We start from the raw sequence: 27,129 nt of genomic DNA on the forward strand, positions 1-27,129 counted from the left end.
AGCAGAAGACCCCAAGGTCTTGCTCCTGCAGTATGTGCATGCAGCCCTGGGATTACCATGCTTCCTTAGGATTTGTTCTTAGTGGTGGGCAGGCAAAGGCCCTTAGCCCTTTGGTAAGGTGGCTTTGCTGTGAGCACAGAACCCTTACAGAACGTCCCTCTTGTCCTGCATTGCCATTTACCTGCCCCAGCACAGGAAGACAGTGGGCCCTACCATTATTCCTACTTACCCACTGCACAGGGTGCTCTCCCACCAGCCACCTTCCTTCCCACGCACCTCCTTCCTCAATCTCTCCTCCCCAGGCTCCACAGCGGAGGCAGCCCGCATAATCTACCCTCCTGAGGCTCAGACCATCATTGTCACCAAGGGCCAGAGCCTCATTCTGGAGTGTGTGGCCAGTGGGATCCCCCCGCCGCGGGTCACCTGGGCCAAGGATGGCTCCGGCGTCTCTGCCTACAACAAGACGCGGTTCCTGCTCAGCAACCTCCTGATCGACCCCACGAGCGAGGAGGACTCGGGCACCTACAGCTGCACGGCTGACAATGGTGTTGGGGAGCCTGGGGCTGCCTTCATCTTCTACAATGTGCAGGTGTTCGGTGAGTGCTGCTGGAGCCATAGTTTCAGGAAGGGCTTGGACAGCTCGTCTTCTTCTAGGGGAAGATACCAGCACTGAAGCACTCTTCCCCTCCCAGGACAAACCACAACGTAACGCAAAGCCCTGCTTGTGGTTCTAGTTTCCAGGAGACCAGACTAATTTTTTCTTGAGGGTAGTAGTTCCTCCTTCTTGGCTCCCACCATGGGCTGGAGATGATGGATACTCCCTTCCTCTGCAGAAGCTCTTCTCCTGTCATTTGTGGCACTGCTTTTGTTCTAATACTTTCTAGTGAAAGCCTGGTTGCTTTTTAGACATATTTGACATAGGCATAAGGAAGACATTAGAGTGTCTTGGTTTTAGTCTGTTTTGTAGGGAAGCTCTCTACAAAAGTAGAAAATGTAAGGGATACTGCACTTTAGATATTTCTACTACACATACTTCTCATTCTCACAGTTTCTAGGGAGGCTAAGCCTGTGTTTCACAGATTGCATTTCATCAGGTGCCAATGTGTTGTTGTGGAACAAGCACAATCTTTGCAGAGTAGCATTTCAGCTCAGAAGAATGGGACTTGTAGATGTCTGATGTCATGCAAGAGGGCAGGTAGCCTTGGGCGACCTCCCTTTGCAGTTTATGTGGATGCTGAAGGGGAGGGGCATTGAAGCAGACCCATGTGGGGCCCCACAAAGGGAGTGAGACACTAGGGTAGGAAAGGATCCATCACCCTGCTCTTGTCTCTGCCAGAGAGGAAAGTGCAAAGCCGTAGCCGTGACCGTGGCCGTGCTCCCTGCCAAGTGATGCTCAGTAGTCTGTGTTTTTTTCCTCACACAGAACCCCCAGAGGTTACCATGGAGCTGTCCCAGCAGATCATTCCCTGGGGCCAGAGCGCCAAGTTCACGTGCAAGGTGCGAGGGAACCCACAGCCCTCGGTGATGTGGCTGCGCAACGCGGTGCCGCTGTCGGGCAGCCACCGGCTGCGGCTGTCGCGCCGGGCGCTGCGGCTGCTCAGCGTGGGGCCCGAGGACGAGGGCATCTACCAGTGCATGGCTGAGAACGAGGTGGGCAGTGCCCAAGCCATGGTGCAGCTGAGGACAGCCCGCCCGGGTAAGCCCCTCTCTCCAGAGTCGTGGCCGTTCAGTCACAGCCTAACACACAGGACAGGGACGGGAAGCAGGGGAAGGAAGTTGTGTGCTGCCTCTGCTTCCTATTTAACCTGTGCTGCAAGTGCTGTTCTGCCTGAGGTCTCCATAGCTCCCTGTGGGAACACATGATACCAGTTTTGCTTCCTAAGGGCAGGGCTATGTGTGCACATTGGGGTGATCTCTACACAAGAAACATAAGATATGAGGGTGGTGCCTCCCCCCATGGCTTAGCTCTGCCTCTGAACTTGCACTGAGCAAGAGCTTAAAAACTGAATTCACCTGGGGTAAGAGAAGTCCCACCTGATTCCTTGGACTCTGTTGAACTTACACAGGGTAAGGACGGACTTCAGAGAGACAGGGAGCCCTATGGTTTATAGCAGGGGAAGGAGGGATTGTTGCCAACGCTTTTTTGAGTGTCGTAGCAGGCAGCACCGCATAAGGGGCTCACAGCTCTGCCTTAATCACAGACAGGAATGGGCGTTGACCCTGCTGTGACACCTTGTCTTCCAGGAGCTCCACTCAACCCTGGGCAAGATGCCCAGCTGGGCTCGGCTCAGCCTCCAACATCACCTTCCAAGGACAGTGTCTTAAAGGTGCCCTTGGATAAAGCTGGACTGCCAAAGCCTGGGACAACCCCTCTTGCAGCATCTCCACAGTGTGCAGCCAGCAAGGAGCTGGTGACTCCAGCTGAAGCCCCCATCATCCTCAGTTCTCCACGGACATCGAAGACAGACAGCTACGACCTGGTGTGGAGACCCCGGCCTGAGAGCAGAGCCCCCATCCTCTATTACGTGGTGAAGCATCGCAAGGTATCACTGGTGTGCCCTGCTCCATCTTCCCTCTGTGCTGTTCCCTGGGCGGGCTGTGGCCTCACCACGCATTGCACGCCTTGCGAGCAGGCGCCTTGGGGCACCCGTCACTCACTGCTGGTGCTGGTTAGTGGGACCTCCTGAGCTGCAGCCTCAGACTGGTGGAGTGTGATGGATACAGGCCATCACAGGAGGTTTGCTGAGCTGTCCAGGAAGAGCCCAATGGCAGTGCCTATCTGCATAAGTATGCAGAAGGCACATGCACACACTTCCCCAGTAACTTCCATGTCCAATTCCCAGCTGTGTGCTTGCACAGGTAGGAAGCCCTGAGGACAGGTTGCACTTATGACTTGCTCTGGAATGCTTTTGTCTTGGCACAAGCCACGGGACACGTCTGCTTTGAGAAGCTTGGTTTGCAGGACACAGAGCAGGAGTCTCTCTGTTGCATGTGCCTGCCCTGCTCAGCACACCGATGTGAGGAGCCAGCAGAGAGCTGTCATAGCCATGCTAAATCTCTGGGAAGGATTTAGCCCCAAATCTATTCTGGAAGCTGGAAGGCAGTGCATTGTGGAGTACATTGCTTGCAGGTGGCACCGTGTGAGCACACTGTGCATGGCCAAGTCCTGCTGGAGTCCAAGGGCTCCTCCCTCTGGGGTGCTTCACAGCACCATGGGCAGAGTACAGGCACAGCTGTAGCCCAGCAGTTTCTTTAAATGGTGAAGCATTGTTGAGGGAAAAATTCTGCTTTTGAGGTCTAAAGTACCTCTTTCCATTTTTCTGGGGACAAGAGGAAAAAAGGGGCTTGAATTTATTTGTCTGCTGCTTTTCTTTCCTTTGAGTAGGCAGGGAGTTGCAGTAGAGAGGCAGATTTTGCCTCAACCCCAGACGGTTTGAATATATTCCAAAAACATGCCAGATCGCATGTTTGGGGTTCCTGGCCACTGCAAGGCACCGTTTTCAAATACATGTGAATATATGTATCTATTTCCCTGGAACTGTGTGCTTTTGTGAAAGTATAGTGTAATAGAAGACGGTTACAATCCTTGACTTCTTTCTAAAAAAAAAATAAGACGAGGATTTAAGCTAACCATCTCTTAAAGAGCCCTTTAAAACAAAGGCAGAAGATGCCAGCACAGGAACACAATAGGGCAAGCTTAAATAAAAAACAAAGATGCCAAAAGCATCCCCAGACTATTGGCTCTGGTTGTCTGCCAAGAAGAGATTTATTCCCCAGTGGTGTATCATGTAACTACCAGTTCTGCTTGCAGTCTTAACTTGCAGCCTTGGAGTTTGTCCATATTTGATTTGTTTTTCAGCGCGTCACCTGGAAGGGGCCGTGGGGCAGTGAAGGTCACCGTGGGTCACTGCAGTTTGCAGTAATATGTTTTCAGTGTAGTCCAAATTCTCAGCTGGAGACTCTTTCTTGGGATGCTTAAGGATTGTGTGGAAAGGAATTAGTCCCAATAACCCTTAAACTTGTTTAGAAAGAGTCTCTTTCTATCCAAGATCCTTAGGATCAAGTTATATAATGATCTGGTTTTGACATTTCTGACTGGAAAAGCATGTGTGTGGAGAAGGAAGGAATCAATTCAGCAACAAAAGAAAAGGCTCTTTGTGTAGAAGATGGCTGTAAGGAAAGTTAGACCTACTGACAGGAGACCTACATTTGTACTGGGCAAGGTTCTGCTTCTTCTCTAAAAAATATCTGTGAATGTCTCTTTTTACTGTGTTCCTACACTGCCGCTAAACTCCCAGCAGCCTGCAAGCACTCAGATGCCATGCAGCCCTTATTTTTGTTTCTTAAGAATTTCTCTTTTCCTTTCGTGGCCCTGGCCTCACAACTTTGCAGGCTCAGGAATAAAAAATAAAACGAGGCAGGCATTAATCAGTCAGTGTCAAACGCTTGGAGAAGATGAATGATACAGCAGAGTCTTGGCATTTCCGTTCTGTTGCGTTGCCTGCATTACTAATGCTCCTTTTGGCAGCGGGTCACTTCAGTGTCCTGCCTATTTGCCTGCAAAAATATTATCTTTGCAGCTGGGGAGAAGGAGGAAGGTTCCACTTTCCCTCCCCCTCTGCACGAGGCATCAGGGTATCACCAAAAAACAAACTGTGTTTCCAAGCTTTTCTGAGGGCTATGGCCGTGCACAGTCTCTTCTCTGTTGAAACCTTTGCTGGAGCATTATGGTTCTTTATTTCAGCCCCAAAGTGCCAGGGGTGAGGCTGGATAAAACTCAGTAGAACAAAGTTGTGTCTGGGTATCTCAGTATCTCAATGAGCAGCTCAGCAGCTGGGCTGCAGGAGAGATTTGGCTCCTAAAGCAGCTCAGTCCTGTGGCTAATGCTGCATTTTGTGGGGCACACACACTCTGGAGATTTACATGAATTGAGGGGTGGTGGTATGAAAGGGAACCAGAGGACAGAACAGGACTGACTGAACCCCGAGGTCAAGGAAACACTCTGGGGCTTGAGTGAGTTGTCTTGCTTATTACCTGAATTTCTTTGCAAAATCAGGCTGGAAACATCCCCTTCCTTTGCAGAGAGGGAAGGGAAGGAAGATGTGGTTGGGACACATCTTACTAAAAAGTTTCTGAGCTCAGTGCCCACAGGAAGCCCAACCTGCCCCAAGCTCTGCAACACCTGCGTTGATCTCTCAGCAGGTCACCAATGCCTCGGACAGCTGGGCCGTGAGGGATGTGCCAGCCTCACAGCACCGCCTGACCCTCACCAGGCTGGACCCTGGGAGCCTCTATGAGGTGGAGATGGCTGCTCACAACTGTGCTGGCGAGGGACAGACGGCCATGGTCACCTTCCGCACCGGTAAAGGGCAGAGCTTTCCCCAGGCTCCCCTGGGCTCTGAGGCAGGGGAGGGCCCCTCTGAAACATCCTGTCCCAGCCCTGAAGCACAAGGCACCAGCCTTAGGACAATGCGAGTGTTTCTGCTCTGGAAACCCATCTGCCTTCAGCTTAGAGCAACTGTCAGAAGGGGAAGGGGAAGGGGAAGGTAGGATGAGGAAAATTCCAACCGATCCTCAGTTGGGTTGGAATAAATCCCTTCTTCCCTTGATGTCTCAGTTGAGCACCTGCAGAAAATGGGTCTAGTATAAATGTCAAGAGGTTGTTTAATCCATCCTCTTCCTGGAGACAGAAATCTAGTCACATTTCAAAAAAACCAATTAAAAGTTGTAGAAAATTAAATACGAGGGGGATCTATTAATGGATCTGCCCCTTTAGCTTTAGTTCCTGCCAGCAGGCTGAGTGCTTTGAGTCCCTAGGACTGTCGGTTAGAGTCCAGGAAGTACTTACTTCCAAATCCTATCTGGGAATATTTGCTTTCATCATCACAGCAAAAGTTAATTCTGAGCACATCTCTCCGTTACTGATGCCACCTCTCCCTTCTGCACAGGCCGGCGCCCAAAACCAGAGATCGTAGCCAGCAAAGAGCAGCAGATCCAGAGGGATGATCCAGGCACGAGCACTCAGAGCAGTCACCAGGCCGACAACAGCCGTCTGTCCCGTAAGGCCCTCCTTGAACTGGCACTGGGGTGGGTGAGGGGTGCTGGTCTGGTGCAGTGCTAGGTGAGTGGTTGCTAGCTTCTGACAAGGAGAGGTCCTTCTTGGACACCCCTGCCACTGCCCTTGGCAGTCAGCCCTGGAGAGCAGGCAAGTCCCACTGCCTGGCCCCACCTTTAATGCAAGGACATCTCAGCAACTCCCTCTCTCTTGCTGCGTTCTACAGAAAGGGGTCAGAAAGCCCTGTCTTTGTGGAATCTGTCAATGTGAGACTCAGGAACAACAAACTGCACTGTGCCTGTGGGTGCTGATGGAGTGTGAGGGAGGAACGGGGACCAAATCCCTGCACCTCCTGACATCCTCCTCTCTCAGCCAATCCCTGGCTAGGGGCAATTCATGCCCTTTCTAGGGGTGCAGAGTGCTCCCTTTGGGTATCTTGCTGCACTGGAGAAACATCAGATCCTTACTATCTGTTTGTAAAACAAATCTTATTTGTTGTTTCCCACCTTGTCTCTATCAAATGCCTTTATAATTTCTGTGAAATTCTCTCCTATGAAGTGCCATCCTCAGTCTCCCCCATACTCATTCATTTATTTTCATATCCATAGCTCCGTTCATCTCTTTCCCTCCCATCTTTTGATTGTTTTCCTGTCAAATTGTATCTCCACAGTTCAGAACTTTTCCTTATTGCTTTCTCAGCTGTTTCTTCTCAATCTCTCCTGTTCCCATCTCCTTGGCTGTCCACAGCATCAGTCTCCCCCTGCTCATTGCTTCCACATCACCCAGGCTTTTTGCTCCATCTCCAGCCCTGCATCCACCCCTCTCACTGCTTTCCCTCCCATGATGGGTGATCACACCTCAAACCTTGTCTTACCCTACTTGAGCTGGGAGTGGAAAAGGAGCAAGATGCAAGCAGGAGTAAAAGGTGCTTGTAGGTACAAACTGAAAGGCATGAGGATTTGGGGGTGCCAGCTGTAATGAAGAGACAGAAGGACTAGAGCATTCAGGAGTTGCAGAGTATGTGGCTGGGTGCAGTGCGGGTAGTCCTTCACCCACATACCTCTGAGCTACAGGATCCTCCAGACAGGGTGACAAGAATATGTTTCACGTCCTGATGTCCTTCTGGGTCCCTTGCAGCTCCAGAGGCACCGGACCGTCCAACCATCTCCATGGCATCTGAGACATCTGTGTACGTGACCTGGATCCCCCGTGGGAATGGCGGGTTCCCCATCCAGTCTTTCCGCGTGGAGTATAAGAAATTGAAGAAGTTGGGAGACTGGGTCTTGGCCACCAGTGACATTCCTCCCTCTCGCCTCTCTGTGGAAATCCCAGGCCTGGAGAAAGGTAGGCAGGTGCTCTCCTCCCTGCTTCCTGGAGGTCTGAGGTAGGAAAGCTGCAGGGTCCCTGTAGGATGGTTAACCATCTGTCACATCCTGCTCAGCCCTGGCATGCGTGAGCAAAACAAAGCTTCCCTGACTCCTGCCATAGGTGCGTGGGGAAAAAGCTGCAGATGCTTCTCGAATTTCTCCAGCTGCAAAGACCAGCACAGGTCTGACCTCCCTCAGGGAGGCTTAGGCATGCTTTTCTGTATTACAGGATATAGTTACTAAAGGCATTTGGTTTTGCCTTTTACAAGACAGGACAGAACTTTCCTTAGCCACAGGCAAGACAGATGGGCACACAAATCCCATTGCACTTCACATGAGAAAAGATTTCATCAAGAGCTGGACAGCTTAAAAGGGGAACATAACTACCCCAAAGTAAAGACCAGTAAAATGAAGTTTGAGTAAAAATTATGTAGACTTTGAGCTTTGAACTGGTATACTTAATTTCCATGGAGTAAAGAAGGCCTTTCCAAACCTGCTTTCAGGTCAGGATATCCTTTCTGGCATTTCTTAACCCCCTGCACACCTTCCAAAACTGCTTTCCAGACAGGAACTGGGGAAGGTAAATAAAAGCAGGCTCCGTCTAGGACATGGCTGAAATGTGGCCATTCAGTGTTTGGACTTCCACAACAAACTTACTGTAGGCTCTCTGCGTCCTGGAGATGTAGCCCCTCTTCATAGCCAGGGCCACGCTGACAGTAGGAATCTTGGAAAACTCCAATCCCTGCAGTGGTTTTATTTTCCATTCTCCCCATAGGCACATCCTATAAATTCCGTGTCCGGGCACTGAACATCCTGGGGGAGAGCGAGCCCAGCGCGGCGTCCCGGCCGTATGTGGTGTCCGGCTACAGCAGCCGTGTCTACGAGCGCCCTGTGGCCGGGCCCTACATCACCTTCACGGACGCCATCAACGAGACCACCATCATGCTCAAGTGGATGGTAAGCCTTGTGGGGTGGCAGTGCAGGAACCAGCTGTGAGGGTGCTCCTTGCCCAGCTTTCACCTCCTCCAGGTTACCACACTGGAGCCTGGCACCAGCACAAATGGATCTGGGATCCAACAGCTGTCTCCACCAAAGGAGGAACTTAGCTTGGGACACATAGAAAGATGGAAGTCAGAGAGCCTAGGAAGCTCTTTCCATCTGAATCCAACATTGTATACGGGAAGATTTCAGTGGATAACTGTGGGGTCTTGACCATTTTGTTCAATAAGCAGCTGAACAATGCATTTGGTAGCTGCTTGCTCTCCTGGCCAGATTTTTGGAATCAATTAGCACATCTCTCTGTCTTAGTATTGTCCAGCAGATACATCCTTCACTCTCATTTGGTGGGTAACAATCTTGAATGCTGATAATCATTTACAACAGTCCACTCCATAGGATTTTTAGGAGTGGGTAGGATCTTTTGGATCACAAGCTCAGATCCAAATGTTTTCAACAGCTTAGAGCTTTTCCAGAGGGATGTGTTGCTCTCTACTTGTACCTGCTTCTAGCCAGAAATTGCCACAAGGCAGGATGGGCACAGCTGTTCATTTAAACTCAAAACAGTAGCTGATAAAATACTGGGTGAAAGACAGCAAGAACACATGGAGCTGGGACAGTGCTGCCTTCGGTGTGGGGGAGGAAGAGAACTGTCTTCAGAAACACAAAGCTCCTGCAGTGACCAGTTCATGGCAAGACTCAGTTTGTCTGGAAGCCATGAGCCTACCAGAGTCAAAATGATGGTGTGCTTGCCTATGCCCAGCTGAGTCACTGGTGTTGAGGAATTTTTTTCTCTGAATCATTGGCTGTGGTTGCTAAGATGGGGCAGAGCACTGGGTGCCTTGAGTGACAGGCCCAGATTCACAGCTTGTCTGTTACCTGAGAGAACCAAAGCTCAAGAGCAGAAAGTAGCACTGAGCTTTTGTAGAAAAGCCCTTATTGCGCAAACCAAGGTCAACATGAAGAAGATTCCTCTGCTAGATTATCTTTCTGTCCCATCCCATTTATTCCAGCTGCTCCTCACCTAGTATAATATGAGCATGGACATCTCTGCTAATTTCTGCTCTCCCTCCCATTCTCTGCAGTACATCCCAGCCAGCAACAACAACACTCCCATCCATGGATTTTACATCTACTACCGCCCCACTGACAGTGACAATGACAGTGACTACAAGAAGGATGTGGTGGAAGGTAGGAGAAACGGAGAGACTGGTCCCAGCCACTGGTCCCTTACTGGAAGCCAGCACAGCCAAAAGGAGCCTTGTGTGCAAAAGGCAGCAGCTGTCCAGAATACTTTACCAGGCACTGCTGCAGTGCTGGGCCAGCTGCCTGCTCCCCAAGGAAGTTAAGAGCTCCATGTGTTTGTTCCCTCCTCAGGAGATCGGTACTGGCACTCCATCAGCCACCTGCAGCCAGAGACCTCCTATGATATTAAGATGCAGTGCTTCAACGAGGGAGGCGAAAGCGAGTTCAGCAACGTGATGATCTGTGAAACCAAAGGTAAGAGGCTTCCTGGGGCAGCTCTGGGAGCACAGCCTGCTGCTCTCCCTGCCTGCAGCTGTTAGAGCACAGCAGGACAGGAACCATCCCTGCTTGACAGGGTGTCACCCAGGCTCTGGCAAGGTAGAGTGGAGAGGAGAGACACAGGCTCATCCATGCTGTTGATCAGCGTGACCAGTCTGTGTACTCACCCCTTGTGCAGAGTCCATCGCTGTCCCTCAGAACAGCAGTTACCTTTTGTTTTCTGAACTGTCACATAGGTGGTGACTGGAAGCAGAAGGGCTGACTTTCCCTTGCTATGCTGAACTCTGTGTTGTGTTAGGAGCAAGCCTCATGTTGTCTTTCAAGAAGTTGCACTGTCATGACAGGAACAGTGTTAAGTCCAAGAGTGTGCTTTGGAGAAGCTCTTCTGGTTTTGCTTTTGCTTGAGCAGTCCAAGAGCAGATCTGGCAAAGCTGTGAACCAAGCACAGAGGCCTTGTCTGTACTGCCATATGCATCAGCCTAGGAATCCTGTCATCTAGGAGTGATTCTTTAAAGCCACCATAGAAGTCTGGCCACTCCACAGCAGCATAAACATCCTTAAACTGAACTGCTGGGCCATCTGCCATGTCTCTAACATTCTCTCTCTTCCTTCCACAGCTCGGAAGTCTCTTGGTCTGCCAGGTCGTCTTCCACCCTCCACAGTGCCCCCTCAGCAGCGTCCCCCACTCAGTGGTGGGCACAGTGGCCTGGGGACAGGAGCCATGGTGGCTCGTTCCAGTGACTTGCCGTACTTGATTGTAGGCGTCGTGCTGGGCTCCATCGTACTCCTCATTGTGGCTTTCATCCCCTTTTGTCTTTGGAGAGCTTGGTCCAAACAGAGTAAGGCTTGCTTCTTGGGGGCTGATTTACAGGATATGGTTTGCTTGTGGATTAAATCTGACCTGGTGTGTAATTGCATCAAACACCCAAAATGTGAGGGAAGCGGGGAAGGGCTGGGCAGAGGGCAAGTCTCAGATGTCCTGTGGAACCCCATAAAGACAAAGGCCACTGTTTGTCCCTTGTCTTGCTTGGCTTGGTGCAAAGGAACCTCAAGGACTGGGGGCAAAAGGCCTTTTTTCCACCATTTCTCTCCAAGAGTGCTTTGAGTGCCAAAATAGCTGCCTGATAGGATAGCCTAACCCTATACATGCTGAGCTTCAACAAGCTTGAATTTATCTCTCATTTTTGCCTCAGACACTCTTCTCCTTCCCTCTGCAGAGCAAACCATCGACATGAGCTTCCCAGGAGCTGGGCTGCTGGTGTCATCCTGCCAGTACACCATGGTGCCCCTGAGAGGCGTCTCTGCTCCTCGTGCTAGTGGACATCCTTTTGTTAATGGGCAGCCCTATGCCAGCAGGGCTCACCTGAACGGCATCTGTGCCTCTGCAGGAGTGGGGTACGCAAGCACCAAGCCCCGAGATTACAGCCCTGATGAAGTGCCCCAGGTGAGTCCACACCTGGGATCAAGAGCTGGTTTGTCATGAGCTGGAGGCCACACTTGCATTGAGAGGGCTTCTCCAGATGTAGCTGGCACATTTTGCAGCATGTAGAAGTGGCAAGGCTGGCTCCCCAAAAGAGATTTCCCTTTTTGAGACATGGGGGGAACAGGAAGGTTTCTAAAACGGTGGTGAAGGGGTGGTTTCTTGGGCCAGTGCCTCTTGAGTATGGAGGAGGCAGTGAGAAAAGGCAGCTCTTAGGGGAATGGGTCCTGTGTCCCCTGAGCAAAGCTCACAGGCACTGACAGTGCTGAGGACTCTGTAAAGGGTAACAGACAGTGCCAGAGGTGAGGCTATAAATTGCTGAGTCTTATAAATTGATTCAGCAGTAAGTGTAGAGTGAGTTTTTCAGTCATCAGTTGCACTGCCCTCAGTACCAGAAGAGTTTCAGCTTCTTCTGCCTACTGCTGTAAGAGCTTCAGCAGTCTGCCCCAGGGCTCTGACTCAGATCAGCACCTGCCTCTTCATTCTGCTGTGTGCCATTGCTCTGCTAAGAATGCTTCTCTCTCCTTCCAGTCACACGAGGAGACCAATGCCTTGCTGCAGGCAAGAGTGCTACAGAATGGGAGTGCCCAGCAAGACTACCAGCCCTCCAGGTTAGTCCTGGCCTGTGGAAGGAGGGTGGAACAATCTACTGGACCCACAAGACTACATGCTCACAAAAGCCTGCCCTTAATACACTCCTGTCTGTCCCAGCTCTTGAGAAACAAATCCATGCTCCAGCACTAGGACACCTTGGTCTAATTTCTCTTTGCACAACTCCTTCCTCTTAGATTTCAGGAAAGAATAATTTACTTGTAGAGGTGGCCAGACCTACTCCCCTCCGTCCCCTTTTCGTTCTCCTCTTTCTAAGTGGGAGACTAAAAGGCAGGATGAGAGAAGCAAACATCTGTGATTGTTGCTGATAAACAGCAGCCCCAGAATCTGCCCAGTGTCCAGTTGTGAGGGCTTTGTGTCTCACTGTTCAGACATCTTCATTACCAGGTTCCACATCACCTCATTCCCATCCCACAAATACATCCCAATTTTCTGCTCTTCCCCTCATTTAGAAATGTTCTGAGTCACACATTGATGAGCTGGCTGAGACATGACATGAGTTACATCTTTCAAGGAGAAAAGATCTGTAAACAGCACTAAACCCCTTTCCCTGCTTCTACAGATTGCCCAGCTCCAGAACAGAAGACAGCTCTTTCCTCTACAGTCTCCCAGATGACTCCACTCACCAGCTTCTTCAGCCACAAGACAACTGTCCTCACCTTCAAGAGCACTTTGTTGGCCTCCATCCTCCAGTGATGGGAAGCAAAGTGGGAGACCCTAGCCTGGATGCTCGACGGGATAACCTCTTCCACCAAGGTCAGTGGTTTGGAAAACTCCATGCCTCCTTCATCTCATCATTTTAGGCTGCTCAAAGGGAAGGGAAATCTCACTGCAGAGCCTTTCTGATGGCTCATATACAAGTGATACGAATCTGTCTCCCTAGCACCTAATCCATTGATCCACCCTGCAGTGCAGATCAAACTTAGTGTGATCATGGCATCAAATTCCCACACAGGCTTTCGGAATGCAGGTCTTCCTCTTTGATCAGAGTACCCCTCCTCATAAAGTGAACTGTTGACTTGAAACCTCACACAGCATCTGTCATTCCAGTGTGCATTGTAATAATTTCTTTTCCTTTCCCCCTCAGGAAGCCCTTGCTGCTTAGGCCTGGTGCCAGTTGAAGAGGTAGAAAGACTAGATTGCTGCCAGTCCAGAGGAGATCTCCATGCCCAGAATCCAGTGATCACATCTTTGGGTCAGGACCTACCCAGACATCTGAACAGCAGCCCTCCACCACTGAGACCCTTAGAGACTCATCCTCCCACCAGCTAGGGACCAAGCTGCCTTTTGCAAAAGACTTATTCTAAAGAGAAAAAGAGAAAGGGTATTTATTTTTGTATAACACCCCTATTTATATATTTATGCACTTGTATATAGATGTATATGTGCCTTTTATAATGCTATGGAGACAGAAGGCATCCTCAGAAAGGTCACAGGAGGACCCAGGAAGCAAGGCAGCAGCTCCTGATGGCACCATCAGAGCACACGATGGAATCAGCTGGACAAGGGACACTGCGGGACACGGGTCCAAACAGAGCTGCTACCACCAAGAGCCAGCGCCCTCCTGCAGCGAGGGCTTCACAACAAATAATGCTGTCCAAAAGGTCTTTTCCTCTCCCCCCCAGGAAGGTTTGTTCCAGGAACACACTCCTGTGAATGGACTGGAGTTATGCACTCTGCCTGATCAACTTAAACAACCTTTCACATATACGCCATCTGCAGCTGCCTATTTGTAAAGACAAATCCACGCTTTAACATCTAAAATAAAGGCTTTAGTCTTTGCTGTGCCTGGCTCTGTGCTAGTTCCTCACAAAGAATGAGCCTTCTCTTTTTCACTTGCAGACATTCAGCAAGCAGGACACCTGGGGAAAGGTGGCATTTTCCTGCAGTTGAGAGTTTTCCAAATAGTCACTGGTGATACTTAGTCTGGGGTCTTCTGGTGGCCTGCCTCCAGCTGTCTTTCTGGGTGTCTGGTTTCCCAGCTGGCACGGGGAAAGTCCTTCCCCTTTGTTACACGAGGGATTAGTACCAGACAGCCCCTTGCCTGGGGCTCCAGCCATTTCCCACTTCCCAGGGCACAACCTGCAGCTGCACAAGAGCTCCCAGTGCCAGACTTCGCTCCTCAGTAGGGACCCCCCTGTCAAGGCAGGCTGCACAAGCACCACTCACACACTTGTGCTGGGACCAGCAGGAAGTTCTGGTGCCTGGATGAGATAGGGCTGGTGCCCTGCTGAGCATACACCGACAGAGACACAAAGACCTGTGGTAAGAGGTGGGAAGTGGGGAGGAACGGCAACAGCAGCTGGAGGTTGTTTAGTTTATTCAATTAAAAATTAGCACCTCGGGAGCCTTGTATGGGAAGAACACAACCCCTCCACCCTAGAGATGGAGGAAGGTTTCACATTCAGACAGGGAAAGTGCTACAAATGATCACATGCTGCCACCACACCAAATGAGAGAGGCAAAAAAGAGCAACACCTGAAAACACACAGAGCTTGGCTCTCTCACTGATCAGACAGGTGCAAGCCAGTGGAATTACAGGCTGACTTTGCATTTTTACACCCTCCTCCTGCCAGGTAAATGCCATGCTCTGCCCTGAGGAGAAAGGCCCCTTTTACTTTGCTTTCTCCTGGCCAGTAGCACATCCCTTGACTCTAACTAGCTCAGTTAACAGAGCAGAGCCAGTGCTGCTCAGCAGTAACAAATGCTCACCTGAGGCAGACTGCTTTTACCATTTTTAAGAACAAAGGCTAAGGTACCAAACCAGTATTTGCCCCTGTGAAACTTCAAACCAGCTTTCCACAGCCACTTGTTTGAAGAGTAGACATAGACATAATGTACACACATGGACACACACAGGGCACCTTGTCCAGTGTAACCCTCTTCAATGGACTGATAACAATATTTAGTTGTTTTATTTGCTTTTATAAAATTCTATACATGTTGTTACAGTCGTATTTTGATAAAACAAATATAACCCTTTACAACTAAACCCATGGATAGCCAAAACAATTAATTTTGCACTTCCAGGCATGACTGCTGCCACAGTTAATTTTAAGGGTGACTTGGATTGTTAGTTACTGTTTCTGAACAGAGAGTTGGAGTCTCAGAGTCCTGCGGTAAAGCTTGTAGAAAGAGGCACCCACCTTTTCTGCTAAGGAAAGCAAGTTCTTTTACCTCCCACATACTCTGCCATGGTTGATGTGCTCTCTCAGAAAGGCCACCTCACAAGTTATGTTCACGAGCCGTGACTCCAGCCTGGCTGTCTCTTTGAGGTCAGCACTTCGGGAGCCCTCAAGTTCTGCGCCCTGTAGAGGAAAAAAATGGAGAGGAAAATAAATGGCTCCTATAAAACATGGAGAATGAACAGTGGAAATTTATTTCAAGCAGGGAAAGTGAAGCTTTCCAAGAACCAGGATATATCCATGACTTCTCCACATCTTAGGCAGAACTATGTGAAAGAGTGAAGGTTGACTAACTTAGACTTACTCCATGGTACAGAGCAATAAATCCACTTCTCATTGTAATGCTGTTATATGACTGTTTCCATGTAACAAAGGAATATTCTTTTAATTGCTTCAAGGCATACTTTAAGTAGAAATGAGTTTGTTTCAGTATTAGAAAGCAGCTGAGAAAGAAATGGGAGAAATGCTAAGGTATGGAGTAACCATTGAGCTTGTCCTACTCCTAGCCCAAAGTGCTGACTGCAGAGCAGGATGTGAGACCAGGGAGTTGGTAAGGGTTCAGATGATCCCTTACCCATTTCTGAGCAGTCCCAAACCTGCAAGCACTGCAGTGGCTAAAAGGCTCACCTGGCCAGTCATCAGTGATTCTAGCTCAGTTTCAAGCTGATGCTTTTCATGGCAAAACCTGTTCAGCTGGTGCAACTTGCTGGTGTTTTCCCTTGTCAGCTGCGTTAGCTGATGCTGCAGGTCTACAATTCTTTCCTAGAAAGATGTAAAACGTTGATCTGGGATGAGAGAGGAGATAAAGTGTGGAGTGGGGAAGAAGTGCTCAGCTCAACATAAATGTCACAGGTAAACAACAGACTGATCCTGCCACACCACCTGATCCCACAGTACCTTTAATGTGATGTCATCTTTTTGTTTTCAATTTATAGAAATTACAAATGCCTAAGTAAATAAAGCAGTTAGGCAAAAGTGTGGGAAAAGAAAGCCATTAAGTACATAGTACTTCTGTACCCTCCTGTGCTCTTCTGTAAGGGCAGCATAAGGGTGTTGCCTGCTTGCACCACAGCAGCTGAGCCTTAGACCCCATCAGATGGAGACATGAACTTGTCAGACAGCACAAATTGGCAGCCCAGGCATGAGCCAGAGCCTGCCCTCTACTCATTTTGTCACCAAAGGCACTGAGAGAAGGCAGGAGGTGCTGAATGCCACCTGAGAACCAGAGAAAAGCACTCTGCAAGAGCTTCTCTTAGGGAATGAAGTAGGACAATGTGTTTGAAGAAAGCAAAACAGAGAGTTCAACTATCTCAGTGAAAAATAGGATGTGCACCAACAACTGGAGCAAAGGAAGGAATGATGATGGGAAATTGGAGTTGAACACTATGGTCTATTAAGTAGAAGTGAAAAAAAAAATCAAACATGAGCATATTCAGAAAAGATTTTAGGGTAACATTTCAGCCCCCAGGGAAACTAAGCCTTAAGAGATCATCACAACACTCATCCTGCTGCTTACCTCCCATTCTTTGAGCTCCATGAAATGCTCATACTCTTTCTCCATTATTCTCACTTTCATCTGCTCCATGGGTATATTAACAGAGTGGACTTGAACTGCTTCAAAATCAACCAGCCGACCAAACTTCTCCATCATCAGATCATTGCACCTCTCCTCCAGTCCTAACAGAGGGACATGGGCACAAGTGGCAGCACTGTCATTCATTGGTTTGCACGAAGTTCTGCCTTACCCCAGCTTTTTGTCTGAGCTCTTTGGTATTTGCTCTGTGATAAATAATTCACACAAAACCACACAGAACTCACAGCTGAGTCATGCCATTTGTCCTTGTCCATGATTATGCCTGTGTGGTCACTAAGCCACACTCTAAGCCAGTCCTAGTAAAGCCACTCTCACCACAGGCTGTATAGGGCCTCTGCAGGCCTGGTGGTGCTAGACACAGCTTTGGGTTTGGCTCTTGGGAAATTGTTTAGGGCATGTTTCCTTCTTCAGATGTTACAAAGGGGATAAAATTGCCAGAAAAAGCTCCTGTATCTTTGGGGAAAATACTTTTATCCTAGGAGTTCTGGCTTACAAGCAGAAACAGCAAACGTGTCTAGACTTCCAGTGTCTCATCTCAATCAGATCTACTTAAACTCAGTTCCCAAATTGTTTTGCACAGCCTGATGACTCTGCAGTGCTAGAGAACTGCTACTCCATTAAAACAGTCCACTTGATCTGTTCTATTTTCTGCAGTAACCCTCTGTGATATTTGTGCAAGTATAGAGACAGATGTGGTGAGTTACCCTCACCCAGTGAGAGGGACAGAAGGAACATTAGCAATGCTGTGTTGTTCAGAGTCTCTGTTACTCACGTTTAATCTCCTTCTCCATCTCCTTTTTGTCCTGGAGAAGCTCCTTATATTGCTCCTTGGCTTTCTTATGGATCTCTCTTTGCATTCTCTTTTCATTACGTTGGTCCACAATTCTCTTCCGCAGGTACTGCAAGGACTGGTTGGTAAATACTAAAGTCTGGGAGAAGTCACGAGGCATCTCCCCATCAACCAAGCAGTGCACCTGCAAAAGCAGCCAGAAATAAGCAAGGCTGGACTTACTTATTAAGGGGGATGGAGATGTCTCTTTTTATCAAATGTGTGAGATATAGAGAGCTAGTGAATGAGGTAACACTAAGCATGGGCATGACTCATTTTGTGGGCCAGGGAATTGTGTGAATGAATGCATTGTATCCAATCTGGCATTATTGAATTGGGCAGAATGCCCATTAGTTTCAATAGTTTTCGGGGCTTTTTTGATTTGTTTTTCTGGGGGTGTGGTTTGTTTTGGCTTTTTTTCCCTCAGGAGAATATCAGTAGGTATGGACTTGAAGGAAAATACCATGCCAAACCTATACAAACCTACACTTGAAGACTATGCACATTTCAGCAATGGGCCAACCTGCCTGTCCTTACCTCATTTCTGTCAGTACAGGAAAAAAAGAAAAAGGAATTCTAGAGGAAATAGCAGCATGAAGTTCAGATAAGGGCACTTCCCTCCCAGGAGACCACAGGAATCAGGAACTAAGAGCTCCAAAGAACAGTAACACCATTGTTTAGATGTGCACAGGCCACTCTGCACATGCAGATGCACAACATCTGGAATTACCTGATGGAGTCTCAAAGGAACAACTACATCCAGCTCATTCAGTCTGTGCAGCTTTTCCCACTGAAAGGCCTCCAGTTCCCTGTTTGTTGTGTCCAGACTGGTTTCTATTTTTTTTGCCTGCAGGAAGACAAATTGTGGACAAACAAAATCCTGTGATACTTATGATAAATAAGGCAACAGGGTTCTCTTAGACTTCCTGATCCAAAGGGAAAGAAGTATATAAAAACGTGCTTTTTTAAACTACTTATGATAGGTGAGTTTCATAGGGAAACCCAAGGATCATCTACATATATTCAAGCAAGATTCTAACCTGAATACCTTTGCACACATGTACACTCTTGAATGTCTCCTTAGAGAAGCTCTGTATTTATCAAGAGACAGCTGCTTTGTTTAGCATCTAAAACACTTGTAGATTTACAGAGCCTGCAAGATAATTTTTATTGTCTTGGAAATGCTTATTGATTCTGCATGAGAAAGAAACAATTCAGACTCAAATGTCATGCTCCAGGGTGAATATGTGGCAACTGGCACTTAGGAAAGTCTTTAATAACTAAAAAATGTTGTATGTTAAGCATGCTTGATGGAACATTTTTGAGACAAAAAAAGTGCAAGACTTGCATAATGTTATTTTGGTAGCACTCTCTCTCTTCCAGATAACCCTTCAAAATGAGGTATTTTTTAATTAATACAAATCAAATTTCTTAATGAATGCAGGAGTTGAAGAAGGCAAAATGGAAAATTTGTACCAAAAGAATTTATTCAGCAATTTCCTGTGACAAAGAGCAATGGAAAAGAACAAAAAGCAAACTAAATAGATGAAAGAATAAAAATTTTATGCATTCATTTTAATCTGGATTTGTGTTAGGGTAAGAATTCTTCAATCTCTGTTCCTATACACACACATAGAGGATAGGATAGGCCAGACCACACCGTGTGTTTCATTCAAATCAGAGAATTCAGTTCCTGCTGCTGCATGAAGCTAGGCAGCTGGGAAGGAACTGGACCTAAAGCCTGGATCCAGCCCCATGAAAACTAAGGTTGGACCAACCTTTTTTTTTCAGGAGAACAGGTGACCCATGTCAAGCTGCCTCCTGCCTCTTGTGCTACCACAGATATCTCTTCCCAAATGGAGGCCCTTCAGAGGGTTAGGATTTTGTTTTTAAATCTTAGACTAGCACTAATCACTAGCACTACATTGAACATGCTGACGCTTGGTGAGAAAACACTACAATAACCTTTACGGCCAAGGCATCATATTCCTTTCTGAGGTCAGTAGCAATTTTCTTCTCCTCTGCTAAAGCTTTCTCAATGCCCATCCGCTGCTGCCGGAGCTGGATGGTGTTCAGGAAAAGATCCTCACTGCAGCCTAGGGAGGGAAAGAGTGAAAGAACTTACTCTCACTGTGATTGCACTGGAGTTACTGGGTAGAGCTGGTACCTTCTTCTGCTGTGTGTATTTCCAGCATTCCCCATAATAACACCATGAGTTTGGTTCCCTAGAGCTTCCTTAAACATACACTGATGGGCCACATGTTTCCATGACTGAGTGAATGTCTTGGATGGATCATTTTCTGTACTTATGGACAAGACAGTTTGTTTCCAGAAGTCAGATTAAATGCATCAAAGCCAGCATTAAAGCCAAGTGCTGAAATACTAGCTTTTGTAGCTGTAATGCAGCCCTCGTAATTAATACGTGTTGCAGTAAAATCTTCAATTATGTGGGCACATAGTTGTTTCTCCATAACACCCTTCACTATAAATTATGAACTCGCTCTAGGGATCCTTCAGAGCTCTATTTGTAAACAAAGCTGTATTTCATAGAACCTGTGTCATGGTAAGGAAGAACTGTGAATGTCTATCTAATATTGTGATTTCAGTAATGCTAAACAAGTGCATAATTATGCCTAAATTGGCAGGCATAATAATAAAAAAAAGAGAGCCCAATAAAGGCAAAAAAAAAAAAAATTCCACATAAAGAGACAAATATGAAGAGGATAATGCAACATGTAGTTTCTCTATTAAATTAACAATTTGAACTTTTTAATAAGAAGTAAAAATCTTTATTTCTTCCCAACATTCCACTGAAAAATGAGATGAACGAGGAGTTAATAAAAACATCAATTTGTGGAAATGATTTTAAAATCCAATTTAGAAAAAAAAAAAAGGGGAAGGCGAATTGTTGGTAAGTTCAAACTTGAAAATGAAGCTGTGCTGTTACATGGTCACTGACACATCACTCCCAGATTTTTTTTAAAAAATTACATCCAAAATTAGCTAAGCTCAGACAAAAGAAAAGGAGGGAGAACGGCTGCCTGCCTTTTTTGAATGCACAAATGAAGAGGATTTTGCAAAGTAAAGCTCCTAACTTTTCAGAGCAACCCAGCAACAGGCAATTGCTACATAAATCCACGAGGTGGTAACAAAGAGCTTCAATTAACAGCATGACGATCCCCTCAGAATTCCCCTGAACAGGGAGGGATCCAGCCAGGCCAGGCAGCTGGTTTCCAGAGAGCAGCTACAGCCTTGCCACTGCTCCACTCCATAGAGGAGCCTTTTCTCTCCAGATAAGAGCTGTGAAATAGTGAATGCTTCTTTACACAAAATAATTAACTCTTACTGCTTAGCTAAGTTTTATTTTTCCAGACTTTTTAAATTAGGGTAGTCTACACTACCAGTGCTTTTATTATCTTGACTCTAGTTGCCTAGGGAAAAATGCTTCACACAGGAGGAGTACACACATTCCAGCCCTTCATGACTTTACCATGCAGTGAATAATTAAAAAAATCTGTGTTTTCTTTTCAAACACATAATGTTGCCCCTAAAGCTAAACAACTAGTTAACACAAGGAAATAACAGCTTAGGTACCTTCTGGGCAAACAGAGTCACCAAGGACTACATCTTCAGATCCACAATTTTCTTCATCAGTCTTTAGGTCAGGCTTTTCATCATCCTCCTCTTCATTCTCATTTTTTTCATCTGAAAGAAACAGAGACTGGCTTGCAAAACACTCCAGACCCACCAGCTATGCATTATGCCAATGTGCTGGCGACCACAAGCCCAGTAACCCATGAAAGACCATTCTGGTGATATGTGAATCCAGGCACCTTGTGCCTATTGCATTGATATGATGCAATGTTTTCACAGAAAGAAAAAAAGAGAAAAAGAGGAGGGAAAAAGTGAGAAAGAGAAAGATCACCTAGTAGTAGAACAGGCATAAGTGCAGCCCATGTTTTTGGGACTTAAATTCAATATATTTCCTCTCTTCATATGTGTTAGGAACTTAGTGTGGGTTTACTGTTCTACTAGACAGATTAATTAACCAAGCAGACTATGGAGGCACAAATCTGTCATAAAAGCATCACCATTGTCTGCACTTTTTGCTAATCATGTCCCACTTGAAATCAAAAGCCAAGTCAGAGAGAGCACAAGTATTTTAGCTCAGTAAGACTGCCCGGCTTTAACAGCTTAGAACTGAGTCACTAAGACAAATTAAACCCTTTTGAAATATGTTTAGTCCTGTGACTAATAGGTGATTGCAGATTAGGTTTATGATCTCTCATTACTCCATGGACAAATTAGAGGAGAATGTCACAAATGTGACAGGCTAATCATTTATCCATAGCTCCCATTGGTACAGCATGGGAAGCACCTATTTAAAGCTGTGCCTCTTCCTCTAACTAATTATCAGTCCTCAGTATTGACTTACGGGACGTAAATTGCAGTAGCTATTATCAGACCAACTGCAGCCATGTTAGAAACTGGATCACATCACTGTTATCGTTCAAGATGACAACCACAGAACACATTGTCAGTCTATAAACAAATCTGAGTAGGTCTGACCTATGGGTTTTTGAACTGACTGGAACGTTGTGTGTACTCAGGATTCCAGCTAGACCAAGCGACATGTACTTGGCCACATGGAAATATGCATAACAAATCCATAAAGCAAAAAGAACAAAATCTCCAACCTGCTTCTCTTCCTACTTCTTCTTTTTCCACATACTCAGCTTCTTTCTTCAAAACATTGGTCAGAAAATCAGCAAATTCATTGTCTTCTCCAAGGGATGCTTCAAAGCTGGCATAAAGAGCTTTCTGACGTTCCTGAAGCATTACAATCTCACTCTTTCTATCCTCCATTTGTGCAAGGTAGCTCTTCAATTTTGACTAAACAAACAAGAAACTACTTCAGCTAAAAGGTACAACCCTGTTGGGGGTTAGGTTTTGTTCCTTTTTACTCTAAAGAATTTTTTCCCCATAAATTACCAAGGAGACTAAATGTTATACTTAAGACTATTTAACAAAGAGATGGTCGAAGCTCTGAGGGGGGTGGGAGAAAGCACGGCTGGGTTGGTGCTCCTGCTGGAGGATTTCACTGCAGTCTAGTCTTGGGAAATCTGCCATCATCTGCTCACCCTGGAATTCTGAGCTTCTCTGTCGCCCTGCGAGAGCTGGGCCAGCCCTGCCCTGCCGTGGTAGTTCCATCAGCACTGCTCATCTGCTACAGCGTGACCCTGAACCCCCCTGCCTTGCTGGAAGCCTGCCCCTGCCCTGCCAGGACATTTCTGCCACTCTACAGTGCCCAAGACTTTTTTCCAATGTTTCCAGCTTGGTGCTCTGGGGATCCTACAAAGGCACTGAGACCAAACTGCCCTGGGTTTTTGTGAAGCAAAGTCCTTGTTCTGGGTTGAGCTGCCTCCTATCCCATATATCCATCCCATATCTTGGATATGTTGTTATGTCTCGCAGCTGAATCCCGCCCTCTTGGGCGGGAGCCTGCAGTTCCTTCTTTCTTTTTCCTTCTTGGCTTTTTTCGGCTCTTGCTTTAGCTAGCTCGGCTGCTTTTGCCTTCTTCGCTTCGCTTTGCTTTGCTCTCCGGCTGCCCTTGCCGCCGTTTTTCTTCCCCCCGCTGCTTCTGTTTGGTTTTTTTTCCCCTCCTTCCTTCCCCCCCCCCCCAAGGTTTGAACCGGCTCCGGACCTGACCTGACCTGAGAAGTTGGAGAAGTCCCGGGCCAGAGAGAGATGCATCAGCACCCTCCTCATCATCACAGTAACCCGTCTTTTCCCACTATTCGGTGTTGGGGAGTGTATTTTTGTCAATAAACCGGCTTTTCCACTTTCCTCCGAGGTATTTTCCTTCCCGAACCCAGGGCTGGGGGGGGAAGGGGTGGTGGAGGTTTGGTTTAGGGGACTCCTTCTGGAGGTTCTTCCCTAATTTACTCCAAACCAGGACATTTCTTGGTGCGTTGGCCGGGAAAGGGCCAGAGAAAGTGGAAAAACCTTAATAATAATATTGGTGGTTCTAGTTGTTTTGTGGGTGTATTGGGATGTTTTTTTCTGGATTCATAATGTCATTCAGGGTGAAAGCCTGCCAATATTTCTGGTCCCCAGGGATTTTTGAGGTTTTAATACCTCTGTGGTACCTAGGGTTATTCCCTTACATAGAAAAAGCTCTGGTATTGCTACTAATACATAGTTTTTGGGGCCGTGGGGTACTAACCAGAATATTCATTGGGCTGGGCTTGCTTGTGATGCTTTATAGAAGGGCTGTTAAGATGCTTAAATCTGTTCCAGAAGTGTATAGCTCGTTGTTATGGTGGTGCATTCAGTTTGTTAGGGGAGAAGCAGGGGGAGAGTTTTTTCAGCCTCTGTCTTCCCTCTTCTCCTTTGAATTTTATACATCTCTATTAGAAAATGTTCAGTTTCCCCTGAGTGTTAAAGAGACCATCTTTCTGGCATTTAATCTAGTAAGTCTTTTCTATACTGTCTGCAGTTTATATAAAATGAAAGCTGAGATTTCTAAAAGGGCTAATGAGACTCCTGATTTAGGGGTAAAGCCAACAAAGAGAAATCTTGAGTGGAGTGGGAAATGGGAAGATATGGGCCAAATTTTAAAGGAATTTTCTGATCCTATAATCTGGGACTTCCCATCTGAACAAATTCAGAACCCAGCTGAGGTGGCGAAGTATTTGAAAGAGAAGTGCTGTGGTAATACTAAGGAGAAAAGGATTATTGCAGTGAGCTGGGCCCTGGCATATGTTTACCATACTCTGCTAGATACTGAAGGACAGCAGATAGAAGAAAGGGAACAGGGAGATAAGCTAGTTACCACCCCAGTCACTCAGGCTGCAGCTAATATCCTGGGCTCTGGGCCAACAGCTAAACCAGACAGGGAGTCTAAGACACTGGCAGTCGCAGGGGCAAAGAGAGCACGAAAGACTGATCGACCAGTGGAGGATGATGATGATTCAGGTGAAGGGCCCTCAAGGCCTCCCGAGGACACCCAATCAGAAGCTGGACAAACTGACATAAAATCAGAAGCCGAACTAACTGACACCCGATTGGGAGCCGGATCAACTGGCCTAAGATCAAATGTCCAACCAGCTGGCACAAGATCAGGACCCACTATTGATGCTTTTTCCCTGAAGGACCTCCGAGGTTTGAGAAAGGATTACACTCGACGACCAGATGAGTCTATAATTAGTTGGTTAGTCTATCTCTGGGATGCTGCAGGCAAAGCTACAATTCTGGATGGCACTGAGGCAAGGCATTTGGGCTCCCTGTCACATGATCCAGTTATTGACCAAGGAATGATGAGGGTGGCTACCCCTTGCAGTCTCTGGGAACGAGTCCTGGGAAGTGTGGCACAAAAATACCTGTGTGCAGACGATCTCTACATGCAGCAGACCCAGTGGAAGACCATAGAACAAGGGATTCAACGCTTGAGAGAAATGGCAGTGGCAGAGATTATCTTCTCAGATGACCTAAACACTAAGAACCCAGATTTGGTATCATGTACACCCGTGATGTGGCGAAAACTTGTACGACTTGGACCATCTGAATACGCTTCTGCTCTAGCAATAATGAAGCGGGAGGAGACACACGAAATCGTGCTTGATATGGCAAGGAAGCTTCGAGCATATGCTGATTCAGTACATGGCCCAACTCACGCCAGGATTGCAGCTGTGGAAACACGACTGCAGAAACTGGAAGATAAATTAGAGGAAAATCACAAAAAACTCAAGGAAGAGATTAGGGAGGACTTCCTCCAAATTTCGGCCGTTCAAATTAGAGACCCTGGTGTTCAACGCGGGCGTACCCCTGTTGGGGAGAGAAGGCGCACTCCGAGAACCGAGTTGTGGGTCTTCTTGCGTGAAGCTGGGGAGGACATGAGGAGGTGGGACGGAAAACCCACTGCTGCTCTGGCACAACGGGTGCGTAAATTGAAAGAAGGTAGGATTCAAAGAGGAAGTCCTACTAAACAGAGAGCAGCACCAGTTGTCTGCAGCCAGGACGATGATGATATGTCTGATCCCCTGGAGGGAACCTCTAGGACATATGTCCAAAGAAAGAAAAGATAATCAGGCTTAGAGGGGCCCTGCCTCTAGCCAGGTAGAAGTTGGGGAGAATCGTGTGTTTTGGACTGTGTGGATTCGATGGCCTGGCACATCGGCGCCACAGAGACATGAGGCTTTGGTTGACACTGGATCACAATGTACTTTGGTGCCATCGGAACATGTGGGGGCAGAACCAATTTCCATTGCCGGGGTGACAGGGGGAGTACAAGAGTTGACTTTGTTGGAGACTGAGGTGAGCCTGACTGGAAAGGACTGGCAGAGACACCTGATTGTGACCGGCCCAGAGGCCCCGTGTATTCTGGGCATAGATTTTCTTCGGAATGGGTATTTTAAAGACCCAAAGGGATTCAGATGGGCATTTGGAATAGCATCTGTAGAAACAGAGGGTGTTAAGCAACTGAACACCCTGTCTGGACTATCGGATGACCCATCTGCTGTGGGACTGTTGAAGGTGGAAGATCAGCAGGTGCCAGTCGCCACTTCTATAGCGCATCGGCGGCAGTATAGAACAGTTTGAGATGCAGTGATTCCCATCCACAAAATGATTCGTGAGTTGGAGAGCCAAGGGGTGGTCTGTAAAACCCACTCACCCTTTAACAGCCCCATCTGGCCTGTGCGCAAGTCGGATGGAGAATGGAGGTTGACTGTGGACTACAGGGCATTGAATGAAGTGACTCCACCGCTGAGTGCTGCCGTGCCGGACATGCTGGAACTCCAGTATGAGCTGGAGTCCAAGGCAGCAAGGTGGTATGCCACTATTGACATCGCCAATGCCTTTTTCTCCATTCCTCTGGTTGCAGAATGCAGGCCTCAGTTTGCTTTCACCTGGAGGGGTGTGCAGTACACTTGGAATCAACTGCCCCAGGGGTGGAAGCACAGCCCTACCATTTGTCATAGATTGATCCAAACTGTATTGGAAGAAGGTGAGGCTCCAGAACATTTGCAATACATCGATGACATCATTGTGTGGGGAAACACTGCAGCTGAAGTGTTTGAAAAAGGAGAGAAGATTATCCAGATTCTCCTGAAAGCTGGTTTTGCCATCAAGAAGAGCAAAGTTAAAGGACCTGCTAGAGAAATTCAGTTCCTGGGAATTAAGTGGGAAGATGGACGGCGTCAGATTTCCACTGATGTCATCAATAAGATCACAGCGATGTCTCCACCAACTAACAAGAAGGAGACACAAGCTTTCCTAGGTGTCATAGGTTTTTGGAGGATGCATATTCCAGAATATAGTCAGATTGTGAGCCCTCTCCACCTGGTAACTCGCAAGAAAAACACTTTCCAGTGGGGCCCTGAGCAGCAACACGCTTTTACTCAGATTAAACAGGAGATTGCTCACGCGGTAGCCCTTGGCCCAGTCAGGACGGGACCGGACGTGAAGAACGTGCTCTATTCTGCAG

General features: G+C 47.4%; 2 protein-coding genes across 3 annotated transcripts in view; one reads left to right on the forward strand and one right to left on the reverse strand.

Moving 5' to 3' along the window:
* BOC (BOC cell adhesion associated, oncogene regulated) overlaps window positions 1-13,815 on the forward strand; it is a 53,765-nt gene extending 39,950 nt beyond the window's left edge. Inside the window, exons 6-19 of one of the 2 annotated variants that reach the window (XM_066340964.1) lie at window positions 303-596; window positions 1,424-1,696; window positions 2,245-2,543; window positions 5,200-5,362; window positions 5,949-6,059; window positions 7,193-7,399; window positions 8,198-8,379; window positions 9,504-9,609; window positions 9,796-9,918; window positions 10,560-10,781; window positions 11,160-11,386; window positions 11,954-12,033; window positions 12,597-12,790; window positions 13,122-13,815. In XM_066340964.1, the coding sequence (XP_066197061.1) occupies window positions 303-596; window positions 1,424-1,696; window positions 2,245-2,543; window positions 5,200-5,362; window positions 5,949-6,059; window positions 7,193-7,399; window positions 8,198-8,379; window positions 9,504-9,609; window positions 9,796-9,918; window positions 10,560-10,781; window positions 11,160-11,386; window positions 11,954-12,033; window positions 12,597-12,790; window positions 13,122-13,306 (2,666 nt within the window). In that variant the 3' untranslated portion in view covers window positions 13,307-13,815. The remainder of the gene's footprint in view (window positions 1-302; window positions 597-1,423; window positions 1,697-2,244; window positions 2,544-5,199; window positions 5,363-5,948; window positions 6,060-7,192; window positions 7,400-8,197; window positions 8,380-9,503; window positions 9,610-9,795; window positions 9,919-10,559; window positions 10,782-11,159; window positions 11,387-11,953; window positions 12,034-12,596; window positions 12,791-13,121) is intronic. The other variant, XM_066340965.1, reaches the window with a different exon arrangement.
* Window positions 13,816-14,965: 1,150 nt separating this feature from the next.
* Window positions 14,966-27,129, reverse strand: part of CFAP44 (cilia and flagella associated protein 44) — a 44,476-nt gene continuing 32,312 nt past the window's right edge. Inside the window, 9 exon segments of the mRNA XM_066338368.1 lie at window positions 14,966-15,214; window positions 15,217-15,342; window positions 15,847-15,981; window positions 16,736-16,896; window positions 17,586-17,787; window positions 18,373-18,489; window positions 19,608-19,738; window positions 21,237-21,347; window positions 22,340-22,535. Of these exon segments, the coding sequence (XP_066194465.1) occupies window positions 15,089-15,214; window positions 15,217-15,342; window positions 15,847-15,981; window positions 16,736-16,896; window positions 17,586-17,787; window positions 18,373-18,489; window positions 19,608-19,738; window positions 21,237-21,347; window positions 22,340-22,535 (1,305 nt within the window). The 3' untranslated portion in view covers window positions 14,966-15,088.

Source organism: Sylvia atricapilla, chromosome 2 (genome assembly GCF_009819655.1).
Source record: "Sylvia atricapilla isolate bSylAtr1 chromosome 2, bSylAtr1.pri, whole genome shotgun sequence".
Classification (NCBI taxonomy): domain Eukaryota; kingdom Metazoa; phylum Chordata; class Aves; order Passeriformes; family Sylviidae; genus Sylvia; species Sylvia atricapilla.